Here is a 22868-nt window from a genome sequence, read left to right on the forward strand (position 1 = left end):
CCTGTTCTGTGTTCCTTTCCTATTATTGGAGGGAGCAGGCCTCTGAACCATCATTTTTCTTTAAGTGCTCAGTACTATTTAACATTTCTAACTTAGGAAGAAGTAAAATTATGTAAATGTTTACTTGTTTAGGGCAAGTTTATCATTGCTCCTTTTATTTGCTCAAATGCAACATCTCTGCATAGAACTCTGGATTCAAGTGATCTCAGATATTGTATTCAGACAAAGTATCCAAGAGAAAACAGTACTCCAAATGCTGAAAGTTCCTCAGAAGTTCTTTTGCTAAAGGATTCTGCAATCAGTGTATTGGCTTTGTAGATTAAGTTAAGCAGGAGCATTGGCTGGAGCTACCATTAACACAGAGAACCTAGAGTGCTGAGCTTAATAGGACTATTTCCGTTTCTTTCATTCCTGTTGTTTCAGAGACTCCTAAATCCCTCAGGATGCAGGGCTGCTTCAGAGTGAAACAGTTCACAAAATCCAAAAATTCTGGCCTTGGACTGGAGGCTGTGTTTAAGTAGTTATGCAGAAGTCCCTTCTCGTCCCTTCCCCTCCCCCATGGCCTTTTTCCCCTGAACCCTAAAAGGTGCACAGTGTAGCTGCTCTTTGTTGGTAGGAGAGAGCTCTCCTGCCGACAAAAAAAAAAAAAAAAAAAAAAAGTCCACCAGTGAGCGGTGATAGCTTTGTCGGCAGGTGAGCTCTCCTGCCAACAAAGCGCTGTTCATGACGGTGTTTTTTGTTGGCAAAATTTTTGTTGTTCGGGCTGTGTGGTTTTTTCACACCCCTCAACGACAAAAGTTTCACTGATGAAAGTCCAGTGTAGACAAAGCCTGAGAGAATTCTTAATGCCTTTGTCTCTGACCATCAGAAAAAGAAGGGAAGAATCTGAGCACTGTCTTTGAGCCCAGTATGAAGAGCCAGTGATAAGAGTTTAGTGTACAGGCAGTAGCATTCATTGGGTTTGGAAGGGTCTTGGAGTCAGAAGGGGTGTGGAATCCTGACTGTCTGAATTCTGGGCCCCTCAGATGTGATTCTTGACAGTCTGTCTGCTCTCTTACCTTTTGGAGTACTTTGGATCAGAATGTTGTTGGTTCTAAAGGGGAGCTTGGGGTGACAGTAATTTGTGCTCCCTTCTCTTCAGAGCAATGGAAGATTATCCTTTTCTCCCGACAGTCTGACTAATTCATGATCTCTCAGGCCTGTCACATCCTTTCCTGGGACAATGTATGACTTGACTTCAGAGGCTTGAATCCAAAAGGTTCCAGGAACTACCTTGGAAATTAGACATAACCCTTAGACCCAAGGTGTAATTTCAAGCTCGGGTAGATGTACATGCACTAGTGTTTAATTGAGCTAGTGCATTAAAAATAGTAGCGAGGTGGCAGCAGTGGTGTGGGCTAGCTGCCCGAGTACTTACCTAGGTTTCAGATGGGATTGAACTCAGGCGGCTAGTCCATGCTGCTGCTTACACTGCCATTTCTACAGAGGTATTTTCTAGCAAGCTAGATGAGTCAAAGCTAGCACATGTAGTCTATCTGAATTGAAAATTATATCTCTAGCTGCAGTGTAGATGGTACCCTTAGTTATACCTAGAATGGGACTGGGGTTCAATGTGGAGTTGTTAGATCTTTGAATTTCTTTGTACCAGGAATTAGCCCCATTTTTAACCACTAGTGTAGCTGCACTGATGTAGACTCTTTCTGTAGACAGTCACAATTTCCAGTGGTGGCGCACACCTGCTGGAAATTCAGGTAAACTTCACAAGTGTGAACTGACGTTTTCCTCATCTGTACTAAGGGTTTGCGCTGTTGCAGCTACACTCATGCCTGAAATGGAAATTAATTCCAGACAAGGTCTTTAGGTTCTGCTTGTAAATTGTAATACTGACTTCAGAAGTAAGATGTTCAAGATGGCTTGTTTTTCTTCACCTGGTTCTTGATCCAGGTACTATTAATCATCTCGAGGTGTTCAGTGTATTCCCCTTAGACTTGACACTAGTACCACAGCCTCTTACCTTTATAGGCTAAATACACAATGGTTCATGTGGCAGCAGTCAGCCTGTTCTACAAGTATTGCTAAAAAGTCATAATCAAAGTAGCCTAGGTAACCTTCTCTAAAGTTTACCACCTAATATTTGGGAAAAATTGTATTGTGATACATAAATCGAGAAAATCTTCTGTTAAAGACTTAGAAATGTGTTAGCGTTCATGTTTTTATAAAATTATGGTCTTTTGAACTCCAGGACATGTACAAATAGATTGGTGATCTGAAGTAAGGTCAGTTTAGGATATAATACACTGCTAAAGGAGCACATTGCTATTTTATGAATGGGGAAAAGTGGTTTTTGCTTTTCCTGATCAAGAAATTGGAGAAGCTGTATTGTGACTGAGCATACACTGGGCATATGGAGGAATTTGGTGGAGATGCAAAGTATGAAAATAAAGAATCTGCACAGTTTAACTTTTTAACTACAGCTATACAGTGAATTGCTTGGAAATGAAAGAGAAGATGACCCAAAAGTTACATGATGCATGTCTAGCCTGATTATATATTGACACTTTCCAAGCCACAATAACTGCATGTGTGGGAACGTTGAATAGGATAATTTGGAGACAATGAGCTAAAGGACAAGCAATGACTTATTTGTCCACAGAAGTTAAAATTGTGGCAAATGGAAAAACACCTAATAGTGCTTCCAGGACCACAATAGATGTTGGATTTTGAATATCCCTATTAGTTCAACCTTTATGAATCTGCAAGAATTAAATCTTTTTATAGCTTGAAAGTAAGTTTTTTTTCGGCTGCCAGTGAGTTGCGGATGACGATATTTATAAACCAGGCTGCTACAGCAGGATATTCATGCATGTCTCAATCCTTCCATGTGACAAAATCTACGGAAAACTACTGTAAGTGATGATGATGATGATGAAGTTAAAATTGTAGTAAGCAGAAAGGCAGATCTCTCTTTTGGGCATATGTTTCAGGAAAACATTTACATTCAAATACTTGCTTAAAATGTATTGTTTATAATTCACTTAAATTTCCCCTTCTTCAATCATGATTGAAACCTAATAGCATTATTTTTAAATGTTTCTATAAATGTGGCTGAAGATTTTTGCCCATTTACCCAATTTAGGCTTGCTTAATTTCTGCCTTTATTTATACAATTTCAGACAGACTTGTCACTTATACTGTCTGAACATATATTTCTGACAGCCAATAAACAATAAGACAGAATTGTTATGGGTCCCAAATTACCATATTCTGGGGGACCTAGAAGTTCTCCTATACTCCATGATGGTTGTCAACTCCTCTGATCACACAGTCTGTTTCTTCAGTCTCTGGTCTGCTGTTTCTCCAATTTGGGCCTTGTTTATTTCGGTCCTTTTATACATTTCCTCGTTACATATTTTTTAACGTCAATCAATTTTAAGCACATTAAGCAAGCGTTTTAGGTAATACGCATGCACACGCTTCAGTTTACACAACTTTTGCTGTTTAATTTCCATGTCGTCATGTTTGTGTCATCCTTCCCCTGGATTTTCCCATGAGAAGGGGGTTCTCATTATTACAGGTTTGTGTATTTTTATCTCAGAACTTCCAGCACAACATGACACCTTTATTATGTCAATAATAACATCATTTTAAGCAAATCTGTATGAGAGGAGGAGAATTGGCAAAACCACACTTATGCCAATAAGGCCCTGACTTAAGTGTTACCTTATCTAAGTTCATTAACTATTCATAAATATAAATTATTAAAATATAACTCTTAATCTTACCATTTAGCTATTTCATATTCATATTTCAGTATTATAAGTCACAAGCAATATATGTGTGTCGTATTCCTACCCATGAATCTACTTGGTGGAGGGACCTTTCAATATCACCACCATTTTTTTGTCTTCTGCAAACGTATTTTTCAGGGGACTTTTGTCACTCAAAGTCCAAAACCTTATATTTTTGAATACGTGACAAATGGATTTCTCCTCTCTACTCCTTCAGCCTCCCCTCCCCTTTATCGTGTGTGTGTGTGAGAGAGAGAGGAAAAATTGATAGAGCTGGATCCCCCCGAGGAGGAAGGGTGAAGAACCTCAGGAGGAGCAGAGGTACATTGATGAGCAAGAGGAAGATGTAAGGCTGGGAGGTGCATACATTGATCGGCTGGGGGACAGGTCAAGATGATGCCGGGGACAGCGCAGAATTCATTAAAATTTTGGGATTTGGAGAGAAGTTGACAGATCCACATCATCAGGCAGCCTGCGAGAGTTCCTGCAGCAGGGGCCAAAATCACCTTACCTTACGAATTGGGAGAGTTGGCCACACTGTTTTGCCATACACACATTCAGGATGACCAGGGGAAAATGAAAACATTTTCTTGTACTTTTTGGTGTATTTAAAAAATACTTGTTTTTTGGGCCAATCGTGATTATTTTGGGGTCTGACTCCTGCTTTTAGAACTTTTGAGGTTGGCAAAACTGAGGACTTTTCCTGCAATAGCTTGTCCTGGCTGTGTAGTGCTGAGCACAAAAACGGGGAGCAGGAAAACTTTCCTGTGTACTGAATACCCCTCTCTCCCACCCCGAACAAACCCATTTTACCCAGGCACCATGCAGTAGTGGAGGAAATAATTTAACTTGCTGGATGAATGCAGAGAGGGAGGGCAGGGACAAGCTGGAATAGACAGGAACAGGCTAAAAACAGGTGGTAAGAGAGGGCAGGAGGCATGTGCATGTGGATGGGAACGGGGAAGGGACAGGAGCAGTGTTCATGTGGATAGGAGCTTGGAAGGTGGAGTGGGTGGGGCAGGAGTCTGACAGGGGAAATGGGGCAGATAAGGGCAGGGAGTATCTGTGAAGGGGAAGTGCAGAAGTGTGTCTTAACTCCTAGAAAACGTTCTCCTCCAGAACTTTCAATTGAATCCAGGGTCTTGGAGTCTCAATAGTCCTGTGCTGTCTTCCAAATAGCTGTGAAACGCACTGGCAAAATGTCTTTTCCCTTTATAGTTTCTGTTCTGCTCAGAGGCTAACCGCTATCAGTTACTCAGTTAACTCAAGTAGTTTGGGTGCTCTGGCTCTCATGGTTCCAACTCTTCTAATGAGCTGTCTGGTAGTCATGGTTCCACATGTAATTCCTGTGGGTTTTTTGTTCTCAGTAGGCTTTTTAAAAAAAGTAGGACGTTACCTTTAAAAATACCTTAACAAAATATTACAGTTGCAAAGTCAAGTACTCAAAAACAAGGAAATTTCAGTGTCCTGGTTCACACTGCTGTGTCTGCAGCTTTTAATCTTATTGGCAGTGGGTCAGCTTTCGTTTGAGTGCAGCATGGTCTTTCTCCTGCAGGAGCTTCAAGGTCAGGAAGTACCCACACTGTCAAGTCTTTTCAAAGCCAAACATCCTAAGTTCCTTATGTCTGAACTATGAGTGAAGCACATACTTAGAGGGAACTCTGAAGCAAGGAGTTGATGAGGGTGAGAACTGACCCTGAGAAAAACACTTTTTATCCCTCTTAGCTTTTTGTTCTCTTGCCCTATCCCACTGCCAACAGGCCTCTGGTGTGGCTGTGCACAGAATATAGTGCTCATGTGCAGGCATGGCTTTGCCTCAGTTGCCTTACCTGTCCTGCTCAAATTGCTCCAATGGGAAGATGCACCAGCACCGCTTCTGGCCTTCTTCTAGCCTCCTCAAGAAAACACCAAGAGAAGAACTTAACACATGTATCCATCCTCACTGTAGTATGTGTGTGCTTCTCCATCATTAATTAATTTTATCCCTCACAACACTCATGTGAGGTAGGGAGGATGTTATTCTTGTGTACGCTGGTCTAAGTCTCCTTAGAAGGAGCAGCATTGTAGTAGGCAAAGGGGTAATAAATACCTTACAAATACTCAGCTTTGGGGGGAAGCAGTCACTTTTAATAATCTGTTATATGCAACCCAGTTTAGAAGGTAGACATTTCTATTGAAGTCTGGTTTTTTTCACATTATTGGGGAGGATGCTGCAGTGTTTTATCCTGTGCAACTTCAGTTTGCTTTGACTGGAAACAGATACATTTTTAATTACTTTCACGCCAAGGAAAATACCCTCCTGTAAACACGAGATTGAAGAAATTGTGTGAAATTTCAGAAGAAATAACTTCCAAAAAATTCTGTCTTCATATATCCTAATAGGTCCTTGTGTCTTGCAAGATGATGAGTTGGTATGGAATTTTTTCCTAAAATAAAATTTTGGATTATATGCTGTACTCTAAATATTAATTCAGGTGATAATCTTGTGGACATATCAGCAGAACTGTAATTATGGTTAGCAGTTTAAATGATGTTTTACTGAGAAGTTGCTTAACAAATTCAAAAGCTTTTGTGGTTTTTAGATGGCCCCCAACTCACTACTCTTGCACTATTTTATAAGTGTTGACACATAATTGCATTTTTGTGTTGACACATACTTGACTCTGATCTTAGTTTAGTTTGACATTTTTGTATGTCTGTAACTTGTACATGAAATGTAAAATTTATTTCTGGTTGCTAGTTTAATTTCCACATTTAGGTGCTGATTTTACAAGTGAAATGTAAAAAGTGGATATGTAGCTGCAAACAGTCCAGTAGTACTACATTTTTGACAGATAAAATGTTTGATATCAGGATTATTTTCATCAGTTTAGTAGCTGAAACAAGAATTTCATTGTGGAAAGCTCCTGCACATGCTAATAGTAAAAGACTTGGACGTGAAATTCAGCCATTTTCTCTTTAGTTTTCATCCAGTACAAACTGTTTTTTTTTTTAAGCCAAAATCACAAGCCGAATGGCAAAACTTTTAATAAGCACCAATGAATGGGTCCTAGATGTCAAACTGATGCTACATTATACTTTTATTTTACATTTGTTGTGGGATAATTCTGCGTGTGTGTGTGTCTGTAAAATAACTAGTGCGCAGAATGCAGTATCCTTAGTATAAAACATACTGAAGAGTCATTCAGAGTTCTAGCAACTTGGTTCTCAAAAGATGCAGAAATATTCTTTCCTCTTTTGTTGTCAGTGTGAATCTTTATTACATCTTTTTTTGTGTATGCATAATCATAACTGACTTCTGTAGTTTTGTTGTGAAAGATGGCATCATTATAATTTCACTCTGAATGGTGTTTCATGTTAACATGTTAATTAGTTTAAATACAGAAGAAAAAGCATCATTGCAACTCTAGACAAATAGTATATTATGATTCCTGGGGCTTCATATTTGTTCTTGTCTTTTTTTTAAAAAATCATCCTGTTTGCTTTCTGGTGCAGATATGACCTAACAGAATGGAAATGATTGAATGCTTTCTACTTAAAGCACACTATTTTAAACATCTTTTTACTTAAGTTTTGCTGTTAAGGAAAACTCACATACTGTAGATGTGATCTTAATTGAGGGTTTGTATTGTGAATGTTTTATTACACTGCTTTAATAATATTTTTGGAGTAACTGTGGTATGTTTTGTTGTAGCAGAAAAAGAAAACTAAGGCATTCAATCCTCCAACCCGTAGAAACTGGGAAAGTAATTACTTTGGGATGCCCCTACAGGATCTGGTTACACCTGAGAAGCCTATACCACTGTTTGTTGAAAAATGTGTGGAATTTATTGAAGATACAGGTAGGATAGAAGTATTGTTGGAAGAAAGATTTTTACCCTTTTCAGCGAGGAATGTGTGTCTTTCCTTTAGTTGTGAAATTGATTTTATAATTTGACGTTGACATACAAGTACATATTCGTACAATTTTAAGATTGTTTACTGTAAGATAAAAATACACTTCAGGAATATCAAGTATGTTTAGATCATATGCTTAAAATGACTGGTTTTATGGGTATTTACACACACAATTTTTAAATATAGCCACTGCAGCTCTTTAAATAAGTGGCTAGCTTCATTTTTGTCAGTAGAATTATTTAGAACTTTAACACAATGGCACCATGATTGTCGCTAATATATTTTGCATAATCATATATTAAAAAAAACTCAATCCACATTTTTCAGGTGGCAAAAACAATTGCTTGATTTTAATATGAGTGCAATTTGTTCAATAAAATCCTTTCTACCAACTTAAATTTTCTTTTTAAATTGACAAAATAATGCTCTTCTTAGTAGTTCTCTTATGATATTTAACATTTTTCATGTAGAAATTACTGTTCATGCAGTACATTGAAAGAAAAATAATTTGATTGTGTAGTCCAGTTTAACACTTCTGAGAATTCTCTAATAGTGAAAAATATTTGAAGAAAGTATATGCATGCACATTCTGTAATACAACATAACACACATACTTAATCTGTTTGGTATTTTTTTTTAGGCCGGTGGAAGTATCATACTAAGATGTTACTGATTCATATTGGCCAGCATTCTTATCCCCCGTAGCATCCCATTGATCGTAGGGTGACAAAGTATATCTATTGCTAGTAAAATGAAACTGGATATTTTTATCAGTAATAGAAATGCTGTTTAGTATGTGCTATTGTAATGTTTCTAAGAGAGCTACTACAGGTGGTATGACTAATAGTCATCACCATGGAGAAGTTCCATCTGTTATACATGGCATTGATATGATGTACATACATTAGATGAATTGATCAGGCATTGACCTTTTGTGGCATCAGAGAATTAAGAAACTGAATTGTCTGTCTCTAACACTTTTCTTTCATGGCTTCCATGCCTGAAGGCAAGAGCTGGTGTTTGACCCCCACCCCAAAAGAGAGAGAGAGAAGGCACTGTATAACGGTAGTCTACTTGATGTTGGCTTGCAAATGTTACCAGAGTATGGCAAATGAATATGTTCGGTGGTGGTGAATCCATTGCCCAAATCAAAAATGTTCTCTTAAAAATGGGAATAAAATGTTCTAAGTTAAAATAAGGTTTCAGAGTAGCAGTCGTGTTAGTCTGTATCTGCAAAAAGAAAAGGAGTACTTGTGGCACCTAATTTGTTACTCTCTAAGGTGCCACAAGTACTCCTTTTTTTTAAGTTAAAATAACTTTTTTATCAACAGATATTTTGGAAAAATTAATTTTTAGAAAGTCTACAGATAGGTAATATGCAATCTTATCTAAATAAACTCTTGCATATTCATAAGTCTTTCAGCTGTCAAATGAGAAATTGGACGTTTAATTTTGTGAGAGCACTTTCAATTCTCTGAGAAAAGTTAATTTAAAGAAATTGATAAAAATAACATCCTAATACCTGGAGTATTCAAACTATAATTGTTATCAAACACAGGGGATGAAAATATGACTTCTGCTTTGGGCGGGGGTGGGAGGGAAAGCTCTAATGATTTGGGAAGTGGGTTACTCTTCCTTTTATCACAGGTTTCAGAGTAGCAGCCGTGTTAGTCTGTATCCGCAAAAAGAAAAGGAGGACTTGTGGCGCCTTAGAGACTAACAAATTTATTTGAGCATAAGCTTTCGTGAGCTACAGCTCACTTTCAATCAGCTGGAAAAGACTTGCCATCTTTATGTTCTCAGCCAGTAACCTGCCCTCATTAACCAATCCCTTTTCTGCCTTGGAAGGGATCATATATTTTAGTCAGTCTCTTGGCTTGTGGTGGCCTCTCAAAAGAGGAGACTCAGAAAGTGCTGATGTGGATTGGGCATTCAGTTGGTTGCAGATATTCTACAGGAAGCAGCATTTGATTTGGCCATATCTATTCTACTGATAGCATCTTAAATTTCAGAAGTATGTTATGGATTGGGTTCCAGAAGGAGAATTTCAGGCTTAGTTCTGTCTCACTGCCACCCGCTTTGAAAGGAAATGTGTTTGGGGATGTCCTGGATCAAAAGCTACTTCCTTCCAGTAAAAAAAAAAAAAAAAAAAAGGGGGGGGGAATATCTATCCTTTCCCCACTCAGGCAATAGTCCTTCCTTTTGTCATTCCTCTTACAGACCCTGGAGCAGATCTTCGTTCTAGATCTGGGCTGGGATAGGGGTTGGGTTTGGGAGTAGGCGCAGGCTCTGGGCTGGGGCTGAGGGGTTCGGAGTGTGGGAGGGGGCTCCGGTGCACAGAGACATCCAAATCTTTGTTTGCCATGGTGCTCTTTTGACATGCTTTTCAAAACTGTCCTCATGTAGTGGGAGTTTGGCCAGTGATTTGTCCTTTTTGATGGCTAGATTGAGGCACGAGCAATTCAGATCTCTGTGGGTCTCCTTTTCTTTTTCGCTCTGGTCATACAGCACTCCTACCAACTTCCTTGCTGCAGAAATTGCAGCTTGTCTGTCAGTCTTTCCCTACTTGGCAGGACTCTGAAGTGGTAAGCTACATTTGTTTTAACAGCATTAAACACAGATTCTCCCCCCCACCCCCATACCAAATAAGGATGACAGTCACATCCTGTTAATGCGTGTACAGCAGGAAGTACGTTGCAGAAGTCAGGAGTGAGTGCATCACAAATTGCATGCACAGATATGAATTGAAGCTTGTCAGTTGTGCTGATAGTGGTGACTGTTACAGTCCATATATCTGTGTTCAATTTTTTAAAAGAATGAACAGCAAGGAGTAAAACATCTGTCATGTGACCTAATTACTACGGTTCCTTTGACACCAAGAGGCCCAAAACCCATATTGGCATATACAGCATGCAGAAACATCCTTTTGACTGCTTCCTCTTAAGTACAGTAACTCCCCACTTAACATCCTCTCACTTAATGTTGTTTCAATCTTACATCCCTGGTGAATTACAGAACATGTTCCATTTAAAGTTGTGCAATGCTTCACTAGAACATCGTTTGGCTGCCTACTTTGTCCACAGCTGACAGCCCCCCATCCGCTCCCCTACGCCCCCCGCACCCTCATAGTGCCTCCTGTCCTCCGGCAGACCCTGCGGATCAACGCCTCCCCCTTTTCCTGCCCATGGCAATCGGCTGGCTTGTGGCATTCAGGAGGGAGGGGGGGAGGAGCGAGGACTCAGCGCGCAGGCTCCCCCTCCCTCCCTTGCCTCCCAAATGCTGCAGACTAGCTGATTGCCACGGGCGGGAGGAAGGGGGGAGGCTGCGTGCTGAGTCCTTGCTTCCTTCCTGCCCCCTGACCGTCGCGAGCCAACTGATTGCTGCAGGCAGGAGGGAGGGGGGAGGAGTGAGGATGCGGCCTGTGGAGTAAAGGGGGAAAGTGCGGGGGAGAAGAGGTGGGTTAAGGGTAGGGGCTGGGGGAAAGAGGTAGAGTGGGCGGGCTGAGGGTTGGGCCCCCTGCCCCTGGTGCTTGCAGAGTCGGGGAAGTTGCTGCTGCGCAATGTGCTTCTCCTAGCCTACAGCACCTTCAGCCTCCTTGCTTGCCTAATTGTCTCCAGTGCCAGTGGGCTGTGCCTGTGTGGGGTAAGGCGGGGGCATCACCCAACTATAGTACTGTATTGTATGGCCAAAAAAAATTTCGCTGGAACCTAATCCCCCCATTTACATTCCTTCTTATGGGGAAATTGGATTCGCTTAACATTGTTTCACTTAGTCACATTTTTCAGGAACATAACTACAACGTTAAGTGAGGAGTTACTGTACTGTATAAGTCTTGGGCTTCTTCAGCACTTTTGCTGGTGATGGACTTTGCTACTTAATAACAGGGAAAGTGTTCACCAGGAAGGAGTGGTTTTGTACTGGGTGTGCTCCTTCACTCTCAGGTGCATTTTGAACCCTATATTAACTGGGGAATTTTACAGGTGACTGCTTGTTGAATGTCAAAGGATGGCCATGGAGGCACAGAGCGTCCACCAATCACTTGATACTGCTTGCAGCTTAACCTTATATCCTGTCTTGTGCTGTCTTTCTGCATTTTTTAGAGATACTATTGTCATATCTTTCAAAGACTTGGATTACAGAATTAATCCTTTTAGGACATGCATAAAATGCGCAGCAGCCAATTCATCGAAAGTGTGGAGTTTGTCTCCAGCCATCATTGGTGTGATGGCCATGGCATCGCTTATGTACACTGTGGATTATTTTCTTGTGGGTTTTTAGCTCATGGATTCTTTCAGCTTGAACTCCTAGTTGATGCCCTAATTTAGCTCTGTCTGACATAATCACCCAACAGGATTATGTGCCTAAGAACAGTTCCCATTGAAACATCTTTGTCTTGCTAAGGACAGGGCTCTGTGGAAGCAAGTAGCTATCAGTCCAGAAATGTGATTCTCCTTCCCTTGCTAGACTTCAAATTTGGTCTTCTTGGCCATGTCAGCAGATGTTTTGATGACAGATTTTCTTGACTGAGCTGAAGAAGCTAGATGTCCCATCAGAATCAAGTGTACTTCTCACCAATCTCTCCATTTGTTCTTCACCAACACCTGCTGTTGTCAGTAGAGTCTCTTGTATATCTGATGTTACATGCAGTCTGGTAGATATGCTGATATTCACTTCTAGATGTGATTCAGGATCAGTGGGTTTGTCAGATTGTTAATAACATGGTTGGTAACATGCTTTGCATCCCTCTTCAGTTCAGAGAATCATAGAATCATAGAATTTCAGGGTTGGAAGGGACCTCAGGAGGTCATCTAGTCCAAACCCCTGCTCAAAGCAGGACAATCCCCAACTAAATCATCCCAGCCAGGGCTTTGTCAAGCCTGACCTTAAAAACTTGTAAGGAAGAAGATTCCACCACCTCACTAGGTAACGCATTCCAGTGCTTCACCACCCTCCTTGTGAAAAAGTTTTTCCTAATATTCAACTAAGCCTCCCCCACTGCAACTTGAGACTATTACTCCTTGTTCTGTCATCTGCTATCACTGAGAACAGTCTAGATCCATCCTCTTTGGAACCCCATTTCAGGTAGTTGAAAGCAGCTATCAAATCCCTACTCTTTTTTCTTTTCTGCAGACTAAACAATCCCAGTTCCCTCAGCCTCTCCTCATAAGTCATGTGTTCCAATCCCCTAATCATTTTTGTTGCTCTCTGCTGGACTCTTTCCAATTTTTCCACATCCTTCTTGTAGCGTGGGGCCCAAAACTGGACACAGTCCTCCAGATGAGGCCTCACCACTGTCGAATAGAGGGGAACGATCATGTCCCCCAATCTGCTGGCAATGCCCCTACATATACATCCCAAAATGCCATTGGCCTTCTTGGCAACAATGGCACATAGTTGACTCATATCCAGCTTCTCGTCCACTGTAACCCCTAGGTCCTTTTCTGCCGAACCGCTGCCTAGCCATTCGGTCCTTAGTCTGTAGCGGTGCATGGGATTCTTCCGTCCTAAGTGCAGAGTTCTGCACTTGTACTTGCTGAACTTCAACAGATTTCTTTTGGCCCAATCCTCTAATTTGTCTAGGTCCCTCTGTATCCTATCCCTACCCTCCAGCGTATCTACCTCTCCTCCCAGCTTGGTGTCATCTGCAAACTTGCTGAGGGTGCAATCCACACCATCCTCCAGATCATTAATGAAAATATTGAACAAAACCGGCCCCAGGACCGACCCTTGGGGCACTCCACTTGACACCAGCTGCCAATTAGACATGGAGCCATTGATCACTACCCGTTGAGCCCGACAATCTAGCCAGCTTTCTGTCCACCTTATAGTCCATTCATCCAGCCCATACTTCTTTAACTTGCTGGCAAGAATACTGTGGGAGACGGTGTCAAAAACTTTGCTGAAGTCACGGAACAACACGTCCACTGCTTTCCCCTCATCCACAGAGCCAGTTATGTCGTCATAGAAGGCAATTAGTTTAGTCAGGCATGACTTGCCCTTGGTGAATCCATTCTGACTGTTCCTGATCACTTTCCTCTCCTCTATGTGCTTCAGAATTGATTCCTTGAGGACCTGCTCCATGATTTTTCCAGGGACTGAGGTGAGGCTGACTGGCCTGTAGTTCCCAGTATCCTCCTCCTTCCCTTTTTAAAAGATGGGCACTACATTAGCCTTTTTCCAATTGTCCGGGACCTCCCCCGATCACCATGAGTTTTCAAAGGTAACGGCCAATGGCTCTGGAATCACATCCACCAACTCCTTTAGCACTCTCGGATGCAGCGCATCCGGCCCCATGGACTTCTGCTTGTCCAGCTTTTCTAAATAGTCTTGAACCAGTTCTTTCTCCACAGAGGGCTGGTCACCTCCTCCCCATGCTGTGCTGCCCAGTGCAGTAATCTGGGAGCTGATCTTGTTTGTGAAGACAGAGGCAAAAAAAGCATTGAGTACATTAGCTTTTTCCACATCCTCTGTCACTAGGTTGCCTCCCTCATTCAGTGAGGGGCCCACACTTTCCTTGACTCTCTTCTTGTTGCTAACATACCTGAAGAAACCCTTCTTGTTACTCTTAACATCTCTTGCTTGCTGAAACTCCAGGTGTGATTTGGCCTTCTTGATTTCACTCCTGCATCCCTGAGCAATATTTTTGTACGCTTCCCTGGTCATTTGTCCAATCTTCCACTTCTTGTGAGCTTCTTTTTTGTGTTTAAGATCAGCAAGGATGTCACTGTTAAGGCAAGCTGGTCGCCTGCCATATTTACTATTCTTTCTACACATCGGGATGGTTTGTCCCTGTAACCTCAATAAGGATTCTTTAAAATACAGCCAGCTCTCCTGGACTCCTTTCCCCCTCATGTTATTCTCCCAGGGAATCCTGCCCATCAGTTCCCTGAGGGAGTCAAAGTCTGCTTTTCTGAAGTCCAGGATCCGTATTCTGCTGCTCTCCTTTTTTTTCTCTGTGTCAGGATCCTGAACTCAACCATCTCATGGTCACTGCCTCCCAGGTTCCCATCCACTTTTGCTTCCCCTACTAATTCTTCCCGGTTTGTGAGCAGCAGGTCAAGAAGTGCTCTGCCCTAGTTGGTTCCTCCAGCACTTGCACCAGGAAATTGTCCCCTACACTTTCCAAAAGCTTCTTGGATTATCTGTGCACCGCTGTATTGCTCTCCCAGCAGATATCAGGGTGATTCAAGTCTCCCATGAGAACCAGGGCCTGCGATCTAGTAACTTCCGTGAGTTGCCGGAAGAAAGCCTCATCCATCTCATCTCCCTGGTCCGGTGGTGTATAGCAGACTCCCACCACGACATCACCCTTGTTGCTTACGCTTCTAAACTTAATCCAGAAACTCTCAGGTTTTTCTGCAGTTTCATACTTGAGCTCTGAGCAGTCATACTGCTCCCTTACATACAGTGCAACTCCCCCACCTTTTCTGCCCTGCCTGTCCTTCCTGAACAGTTTATATCCATCCATGACAGTACTCCAGTCATGTGATTTATCCCACCAAGTCTCTGTTATTTCAATGACATCATAATTCCTTGACTGTGCCAGGACTTCCAATTCTCCCTGCTTGTTTCCCAGGCTTCTTGCATTTGTGTATAGGCACTTCAGATAATTTGCGTTTGTCCTGCTTTCTTAGTATGAGGCAGGAGCCCTCCCCTCTCGCACTCTCCTGCTCGTGCTTCCTCCCATGTCCCCACTTACCTCAGGGCTTTGGTCTCCTTCTCCCGGTGAACCTAGTTTAAAGCCCTCCTCACTAGGTTAGTCAGCCTGCTTGCGAAGATGCTCTTCCCTCTCTTCGTTAGGTGGAGCCTAGCACTCCTCCTTCTTGGAACACCATCCCATGGTCAAAGAATCCAAAGCCTTCTCTCTGACACCACTTGTGTAGCCATTCGTTGACTTTCACGATTCGACGGTCTCTACACAGGCCTTTTCCTTCCACTGGGAGGATGGACAAGAACATCACTTGCGTCTCAAACTCCTTTATTATTCTTTCCAGAGCTACGTAGTCTGCAGTGATCTGCTCCAGGTCATTCTTGGCAGTATCATTGGTGCTCACGTGGAAAAGCAGGAAGGAGTAGCGATCCGAGGGCTTGATGAGTCTCGGCAGTCTCTCCATCACATCGTGAACGTTTGTGAACGTTGTCTTCACTACTTCTTGTTGGGCCACTTCTTTCTCTATTATGAATAGCTTTTGCATATTCATACTATGAAGCTGTGTATTGTCATGCATAACACTAATACTGACCTGTGCATAAGTGACACAGAATTAAAGAGCTAGTCTCTAGAATATTTCAAAATCTAGTAGTGCATGCACAGGCTATTACAAATTAAAATCTTGTACTAAGGCTATGTCTGGACTACTGCAGTAAGTCAACGTATGCTACGCAACTCCAGGTACATGAATAACATAAGTAGAGTCGACGTACCTTAGGTCGAGTTACCTCAGAGTCTACACCGCAGGGGGTCAACAGGAGAAAATCTCCCCTCGACTTAACTTACTCTTCTCGTCAGGGGTAGAGAACGGGGTCAACTGGAGAGTGATATGCAGTCGATTTGGCGGGTTTTAGTAGGCCCGCTACGTCAACTGCCTGTGGATCGATCTCATTGTGTCGATCCCTGTCGTAGTGTAGGCGTGCCTTAAGAAGACTAGAGGATGCATTTATGAACAAAAGCTTACAAATCGAGAAGCATTACGTTTGAAATTCACATACATTTATATCTGGCAGCTCTGCTGTGCGAGCTATGAGAACGCATGCTCCTGATGCATAACCTTTAGTTTGAGGTTGATCTGGTCAGCAGTGTTCAGTTGCAAATATAGAAAACTGTTATAATCACTTGTGAAATATTTCAACAATTAAGAATATGCAATGTGCAAATATTTCATGTTAATATGTTGCAAAATGTTATTTGCTATTTTTGACACATGCTAAACAGTTTAATCTTTTTCGGGGGACAGGGTGGGAAACCCTTGACCATTCAAAACCACTAAAAATCTCTTAATATGCTGTCATTTGGGAGCTTTGACCAATAAATACCACATTAAGGTGTTGAGATTAATGTAATCGGTAATAACTATAGTCAGTAGTCATGTTGCAATGTTTCTGGAACTGTGCAAAAAAAAAAAAGACCCTTTCTTATTATAGGTACCATTGTTTCACCTCTTCTACTGGCACCACTTGGCAGCTCCACATCAGATCTCATCTAAACATACAGAAAATAAACTTTCAAATCCTATACGATGTGGGTGTGTATATGGTGGGTATATTAAATTCCAAAAATATGGCCCTTTTTGGATAATTCCACACTTCTACTGAGGTAAGGAAGGGACTTAACATGTTAGGATCCTGCAGTTTTATCTACATAGGTGAAAAATCAAGGACGTCCCACTCTCTCAAATTTCTGGAAAGTGGGCATGTTAGCTTAACTGAAACTGCATTTAGCAGAAAAGTATAGTCTACTGTAGGTGCCACCGGCACACCCCCACTGCAAGGTAATGAGGACACCGTCTACCTGCAGTACCCCCTCGTGGCGGACGCGCTCATCTGCCCCATCTGCTTCCCTCCCCGAAGTTTCCACCTCCTTGGTGGAGTCACCAGGCACCTAAAGCGATGCCACAACAAGCGGGTCGCCTTCAGCTGTGCCCTCTGCAGCCTGCCCTTCGAGACACAGAAACAATGCAAGGCGCACCAAGTCACCTGCAGGAAGCGCTCCAAAGGAACCGCACGGCCTCCTGCCCCGGCTCCCAGCCCTGCTGCTGTGCGCCGGCCCACCGCTCCTGAGCCGCAACAAAGAACAGCGATGGTGCAAGCTGCCGTCAAGAAGGCTGCCCCCGTCGCCAGACCAGCGCAACAGGGTGCTGCGATCGAGAAGGTGCTTGCTGCCGCGGGAAATGCCACCCAGGTCCTCGGCAGCAGGAGGCCCGTCTCACCTTCCCACGTCGCCAGGCAAATCTCCATACTGAGACGGCTCAGCACTACCTTGCCCCCGGCCCAGCACGTTCCCGTCCCCAGACGGATCAGTGCCCCCTCGCGCATAGCGGCTCGAGATCCTGTCGCCGGAAGAGCCAGAGCCACACCTCAGGCCGCCCTGCGAACCCCAACCGCCGGAGGAGCCCGAGCCGCGCCTCAGTCTGCCCTGCAAACTCCAGCAGCCGAGGGAGCCAGTGCCTAGCCACAGGCCGCTCAGCAAGCTCCACGCACTACTGAAGAAACCAACCCCGCAGCCACAGAAAACCACCGGGCCCTCCTCACCAGACAGCCCAGCACGACCCCCGAGTCCATCCTGCGGGACGCTGCCAACAGCGGATCTCATGTTCCAGCAGCAGCCGCCCAAGCAGCAGCCACCCCTAGGAGGACCAGCAACGTCCCGGCAACCCTCGAGCCGGACCGCGTCCCTCCGACCACTAGTAACGCCAGCATCCCGCCGGAGATTCCGCCCCAGCCCCCAACCGAAGGGAACGATGGCTCGCGGGATGGACGGCGGGTCGACTGTGCGGGTGATGAGTCTGCTTCAGACAAGGTCGAGGACCATGAGGGCCAGCAGCCGGTGGAAAGGGCTGCCACTCTGTGGCAGACTGCCTGGACCGCGGAGCTAAGAGCGACAGCTTCCTTCGACGACTTTGACCTCCTCGTAGACAGACTCACCCAAGAACTGTCTTCAGAAACCGCTCCCAGGAGACGTCCCACCCAGGAGAACGCCCTGCCTGCCCACAGAACGCCTGCTCCAAACCCCAACACCACCACCGGGGGAACCAGAAGGAGAGGCGCCAACTGCCGCTACGATCCAGCAGCGGCTTCAAGGATCCAGAAGCTGTACCGGGCAAACCGCCCCAAAGCCATGAGAGAGATCCTCGACGGGCCCTCGCCCTACTGCACGATCCCACCCGAACACCTCTACAGCTACTTCAAGGATGTATTCGACCACACAGCCCAGGATGGTGCGCTGCGCCCCGAGTGCCTCCGCCCCCTGCCCCGTGTCGACGAAGCGGGCGCCCTGGAAGCTGACTTCACGCCCAAGGAAGTGTTGGCCAGGCTCTCAAAAACAAAAAACACAGCTCCCGGGAAAGATGGCATCCGCTACAGTCTCCTGAAAAAGCGAGATCCCGGCTGCCTGGTCCTCGCCACGCTCTTCAACCAGTGCAAGCGATTCTGCCGGACTCCCAGCTCCTGGAAAAAGGCCATGACGGTTCTGGTGTACAAGAAGGGTGAGCGCGATGACCCCAGCAATTGGAGGCCCATCTCCCTCTGCTCCACGATGTACAAGCTCTATGCCAGCTGCCTGGCGTCAAGGATCACGGAGTGGTCAGTGCGTGGAGGGGCCATCAGCTCCACCCAGAAAGGCTTCATGTCCTGCGAGGGCTGCTACGAACGTAACTTTGTCCTCCAAACCATCATCGATACGACCAGAAGGGTGCGGAGGCAGGGTACGATAGCATGGCTGGACTTGGCCAACGCCTTTGGGTCCATGCCCCACCACCACATCTTTGCCACGCTCCAGGAGTTTGGGATGCCAGAGAACTTCCGCCGGGCGATCCAAGAGATGTACGAGGGATGCAGCACCACCATTCGCTCGGTCGAAGGAGAGACAGCCGAGATCCCGATCCGGTGCGGAGTCAAGCAGGGCTGTCCCCTCAGCCCCATCATCTTTAACCTCGCCATGGAGCCGCTGCTGCGAGCGATCTCCAAGGGCGCAGGCGGCTTCAACCTCCACGGCGAGAGGGTGAGTGTCCTGGCTTACGCGGATGACCTGGTCCTGATCGCAGATGACCCAGAGAACCTCCAGCGTATGCTAGATGCCACCAGTCGAGTTGCCGATTGGATGGGGCTCCGCTTCAATGCGAAGAAATGCGCATCCCTCCACATAGATGGCAGCAAAAGGGACTCCGTGCAGGGGACGGAATTCCAGATTCAGGGCGAGCCCGTCATCCCCCTGGCAGAGGGGCAGGCCTACCGACACCTCGGCACGCCGACGGGTTTCCGTGTCCGCCAGACGCCAGAGGACACCATCCAAGAGATCCTACAGGATACCGCCAAGATCGACATCTCCCTGCTAGCACCGTGGCAAAAGATAAACGCCCTGAACACCTTCCTGATCCCCCGCATCTCGTTCGTCCTGAGGGGCTCCGCCGTGGCAAAGGTACCCCTCAACAAGGCGGACAAGGTCATCCGGCAGCTGGTGAAGAAGTGGTTATTCCTTCCCCAGAGAGCCAGCAACGAGCTGGTCTATATCACCCACAGGCATGGCGGTGCCAATGTCCCCCGCATGGGTGACCTGGGTGACATCGCAGTGATCACCCACGCCTTCCGCCTGCTGACGTGCCCCGACGCCACGGTAAAGAGCATCGCAGTAAAAGCCCTCCACGACGTAACGCAAAAGCGGATCGGTAGAGCCCCGTCCAGCCAAGACACCGCCAGCTTCCTGAGCGGTTCTCTGGACGGCGAATTCGGCTGAGATGGGGGCGACATCGCTTCGCTGTGGTCCCGCGCCCGCAATGCCACGCGCCGCCTGGGGAAACGCATCGGCTGCCGCTGAGAGTGGTGTGAGGAGCGCCAGGAGCTGGGTGTCCTGGTGCCACAGATCGGGTCCGAGGGCAACACCATAGTCACCCCGAGCGCCAGGGGCCTGCTGGAAAGGACCCTGAAGACAGCCACCCACTCGCTGTACGTAGAAGCCCTGAAGCGCAAGCCGGACCAGGGAAAAGCCTTCGAACTGACCAGCAAGTGGGACGCCAGCAACCACTTCCTCACCGGGGGCAGCTTCACCCGCTTCGCCGACTGGCGGTTCATCCACCGCGCCCGGCTCAACTCCGTCCCGCTCAACGGAGCCGTCCACCACGGGAACCGAGACAAGCGTTGCAGGAAGTGCGGCTACTCCAACGAGACCCTGCCCCACGTCCTGTGCAGCTGCAAGCCCCACTCCAGAGCCTGGCAGCTGCGCCACAATGCCATCCAGAACCGCCTGGTGAAAGCCATCTCACCTAGCCTGGGGGAGGTCGCCGTGAACTGCGCCATCCCCGGTACTGACAGCCCGCTACGACCCGACGTGGTCGTCACCAACGAAACCCAGAAAAAGATCATCCTCGTCGACATTACGGTGCCTTTCGAGAACAGGACCCTGGCCTTCCGAGAAGCTCGAGCTCGGAAACTGGAAAAGTACGCCCCACTGGCCGACACCCTGAGAGCGAAGGGCTACGAGGTGCAGCTGGACGCCTTGATTGTCGGAGCCCTGGGCGCTTGGGACCCCTGCAACGAGCGTGTGCTGCGGACCTGTGGGATCGGTAGACGCTACGCACGACTCATGCGGCGCCTCATGGTCTCGGACACCATCCGATGGTCCAGGGACATCTATATTGAGCACATCACCGGCCACCGACAGTACCAGGAGGAGTGAGCCGGTACGACGCTGTGCACACACTGTGGGAAAGAGACTGAGAGGCCTTCCCCATCGGACCGTATGAACTGGAACCGTAAACCCGCTGAACATTAAACCCCACCAAATGAGGGTAGACCCATCCCCACCCCCGTATTCACTCACTATACCCAGCATACCGAACGTAGCTGTTGTGTGGATAACTTACCCATATCTCGATGTCTGTACTCTGACCAGTTAAACTTTTCCCCCAGTCGGGGAATTTGCAGATTATTATGTGATCCTTGCTCCACCAGCTCCTAAATCGCATTTTGCACCCCTCGATAATCTGTACCTTATCCCCTGACGACCAGAAACTCCTATGCTTGAACTCTGTACCGTTCCTTATTTCAACATTATCTCAAATAAAATTATTATCTCTGTAAGGTGGAAACAGATATGTAAATTGTATGTACAGTTCTTAACATTTTTATCTCCCACTCTGACTACACAGTGTGCTAAAATTATGCTCTACTTATTAACCTTCCTTTGTATAGGAAAACTTATGTGTTTATCTGAGAATCTCATCAGATCTAGTTTATCCTGGGCTAAAACATTGTTATTCTACAAACTGGTAGCTGTTAAAGTGGAGGAGAAAATTCTTAAGATCTTCATTAGAGAACTGCAAATTCATAGTTTCTGTGTTAGAGTTCACTGTTACAAATGTTCACGTTGACTTCTAGTTATAATTACAGTATTCTTAGATGTGAAAGTTTTCAAACCATTGGTCTATCCAGGACAAGGACCACTTCTTTACTGCCAGTGGCTGACAGCTCTGATTCTCTCCTCAGATCAGCACATAGGCTGAAGATTGACTGCAAGATTTAGTAGACCTTCCTACTAAAAGGAAGCTTTTACATAAAAATGAATAAATTTTTGTAACATTTGTAGTTGCTAAAAGTTGACGGTATTATTGCAGGAAAGCTTGGATTAAGTGAGTTTTGCACTTAGCTCTGAATTCTGCTAATGCTGGTTATTCTTATTTCATCTGGCAGTGAGTTCCATTGTCTTGATTTGGCTCCCATGAAAGTTCTGTTCTTGCAGTCATAAGTTTGCCATATAGATCAACAGTTTCATTGTACCAGTGTCGCTGTCATGGGAGGTTGTCATGGACAGAGAAGCATTCTGTCACCTAGGACTCTGAAAATCTTGACAATAGTCTTGAACTAGTCTGTGTGTCACTGGGGAGTCAGTGCAGAAAATGGCAAGTTGAGGTAATATATTCCTGGCAGTCTGTGTTTCTGAGCAGGCAGGGTGCTCTGTTCTGAATCTCTGCATGGGACTTCATTCCTAATACAGAATTACAAGAATTGGTTAGATTTTCCCCCACATAAATTCTGCAATGCAGTTTTATATTGTCAATATAAAAGTAGGTAGAACATTGAAAAATTTAGGAAAAGCATATTAACAAAACAAGTACTATTTGGATTATACTCCTTTGTGTATTTAGTTAAAATCTTTATTTTAAATGTGTTTGAGGCTGATCCAGAATTTCCAATGTACTGCTCCAAATGTGCCAGAAAGCAAGTGATTTTGCTTCATTGTACCTTGGGCATTGCTTAAGAGTCCTGCTTGCCACACCCCAACTGAAAGACTTCCTGCCCCAGATGTATCAGGATACACCAGTCTTCCTGTGTGGATCATGACACTATTATATATTCTTTGTATTACAGCAGTGCCTAGCAGCCCTAACTGGGATTGGGTTACACTAGATGTAATCTCTGGACCAAGAAACTTAACTGTTTATATAGACAAGACAAAGAGTGGGAGAAAAGTAT

At 45.1% G+C, this 22868-nt stretch overlaps 1 protein-coding gene across 8 annotated transcripts in view; it reads left to right on the plus strand.

Annotated features, from left to right (window-relative positions):
- Window positions 1–22868, plus strand: part of ARHGAP5 (Rho GTPase activating protein 5) — an 84105-nt gene that overhangs the window by 18373 nt on the left and 42864 nt on the right. For 5 of the 8 annotated variants that reach the window (XM_073348976.1, XM_073348975.1, XM_073348978.1 and 2 more), the window contains one exon: window positions 7483–7630. The exons of 1 other annotated variant lie outside the window; for it this stretch is intronic. In XM_073348976.1, the coding sequence (XP_073205077.1) occupies window positions 7483–7630 (148 nt within the window). Of the gene's footprint in view, window positions 1–7482; window positions 7631–8691; window positions 8927–22868 lie in introns of those variants that run through there. 2 more of the 8 variants (XM_073348981.1, XM_073348977.1) reach the window with 2 other exon arrangements.

Source organism: Lepidochelys kempii, chromosome 6 (genome assembly GCF_965140265.1).
Source record: "Lepidochelys kempii isolate rLepKem1 chromosome 6, rLepKem1.hap2, whole genome shotgun sequence".
Taxonomy (NCBI): Eukaryota; Metazoa; Chordata; order Testudines; family Cheloniidae; genus Lepidochelys; species Lepidochelys kempii.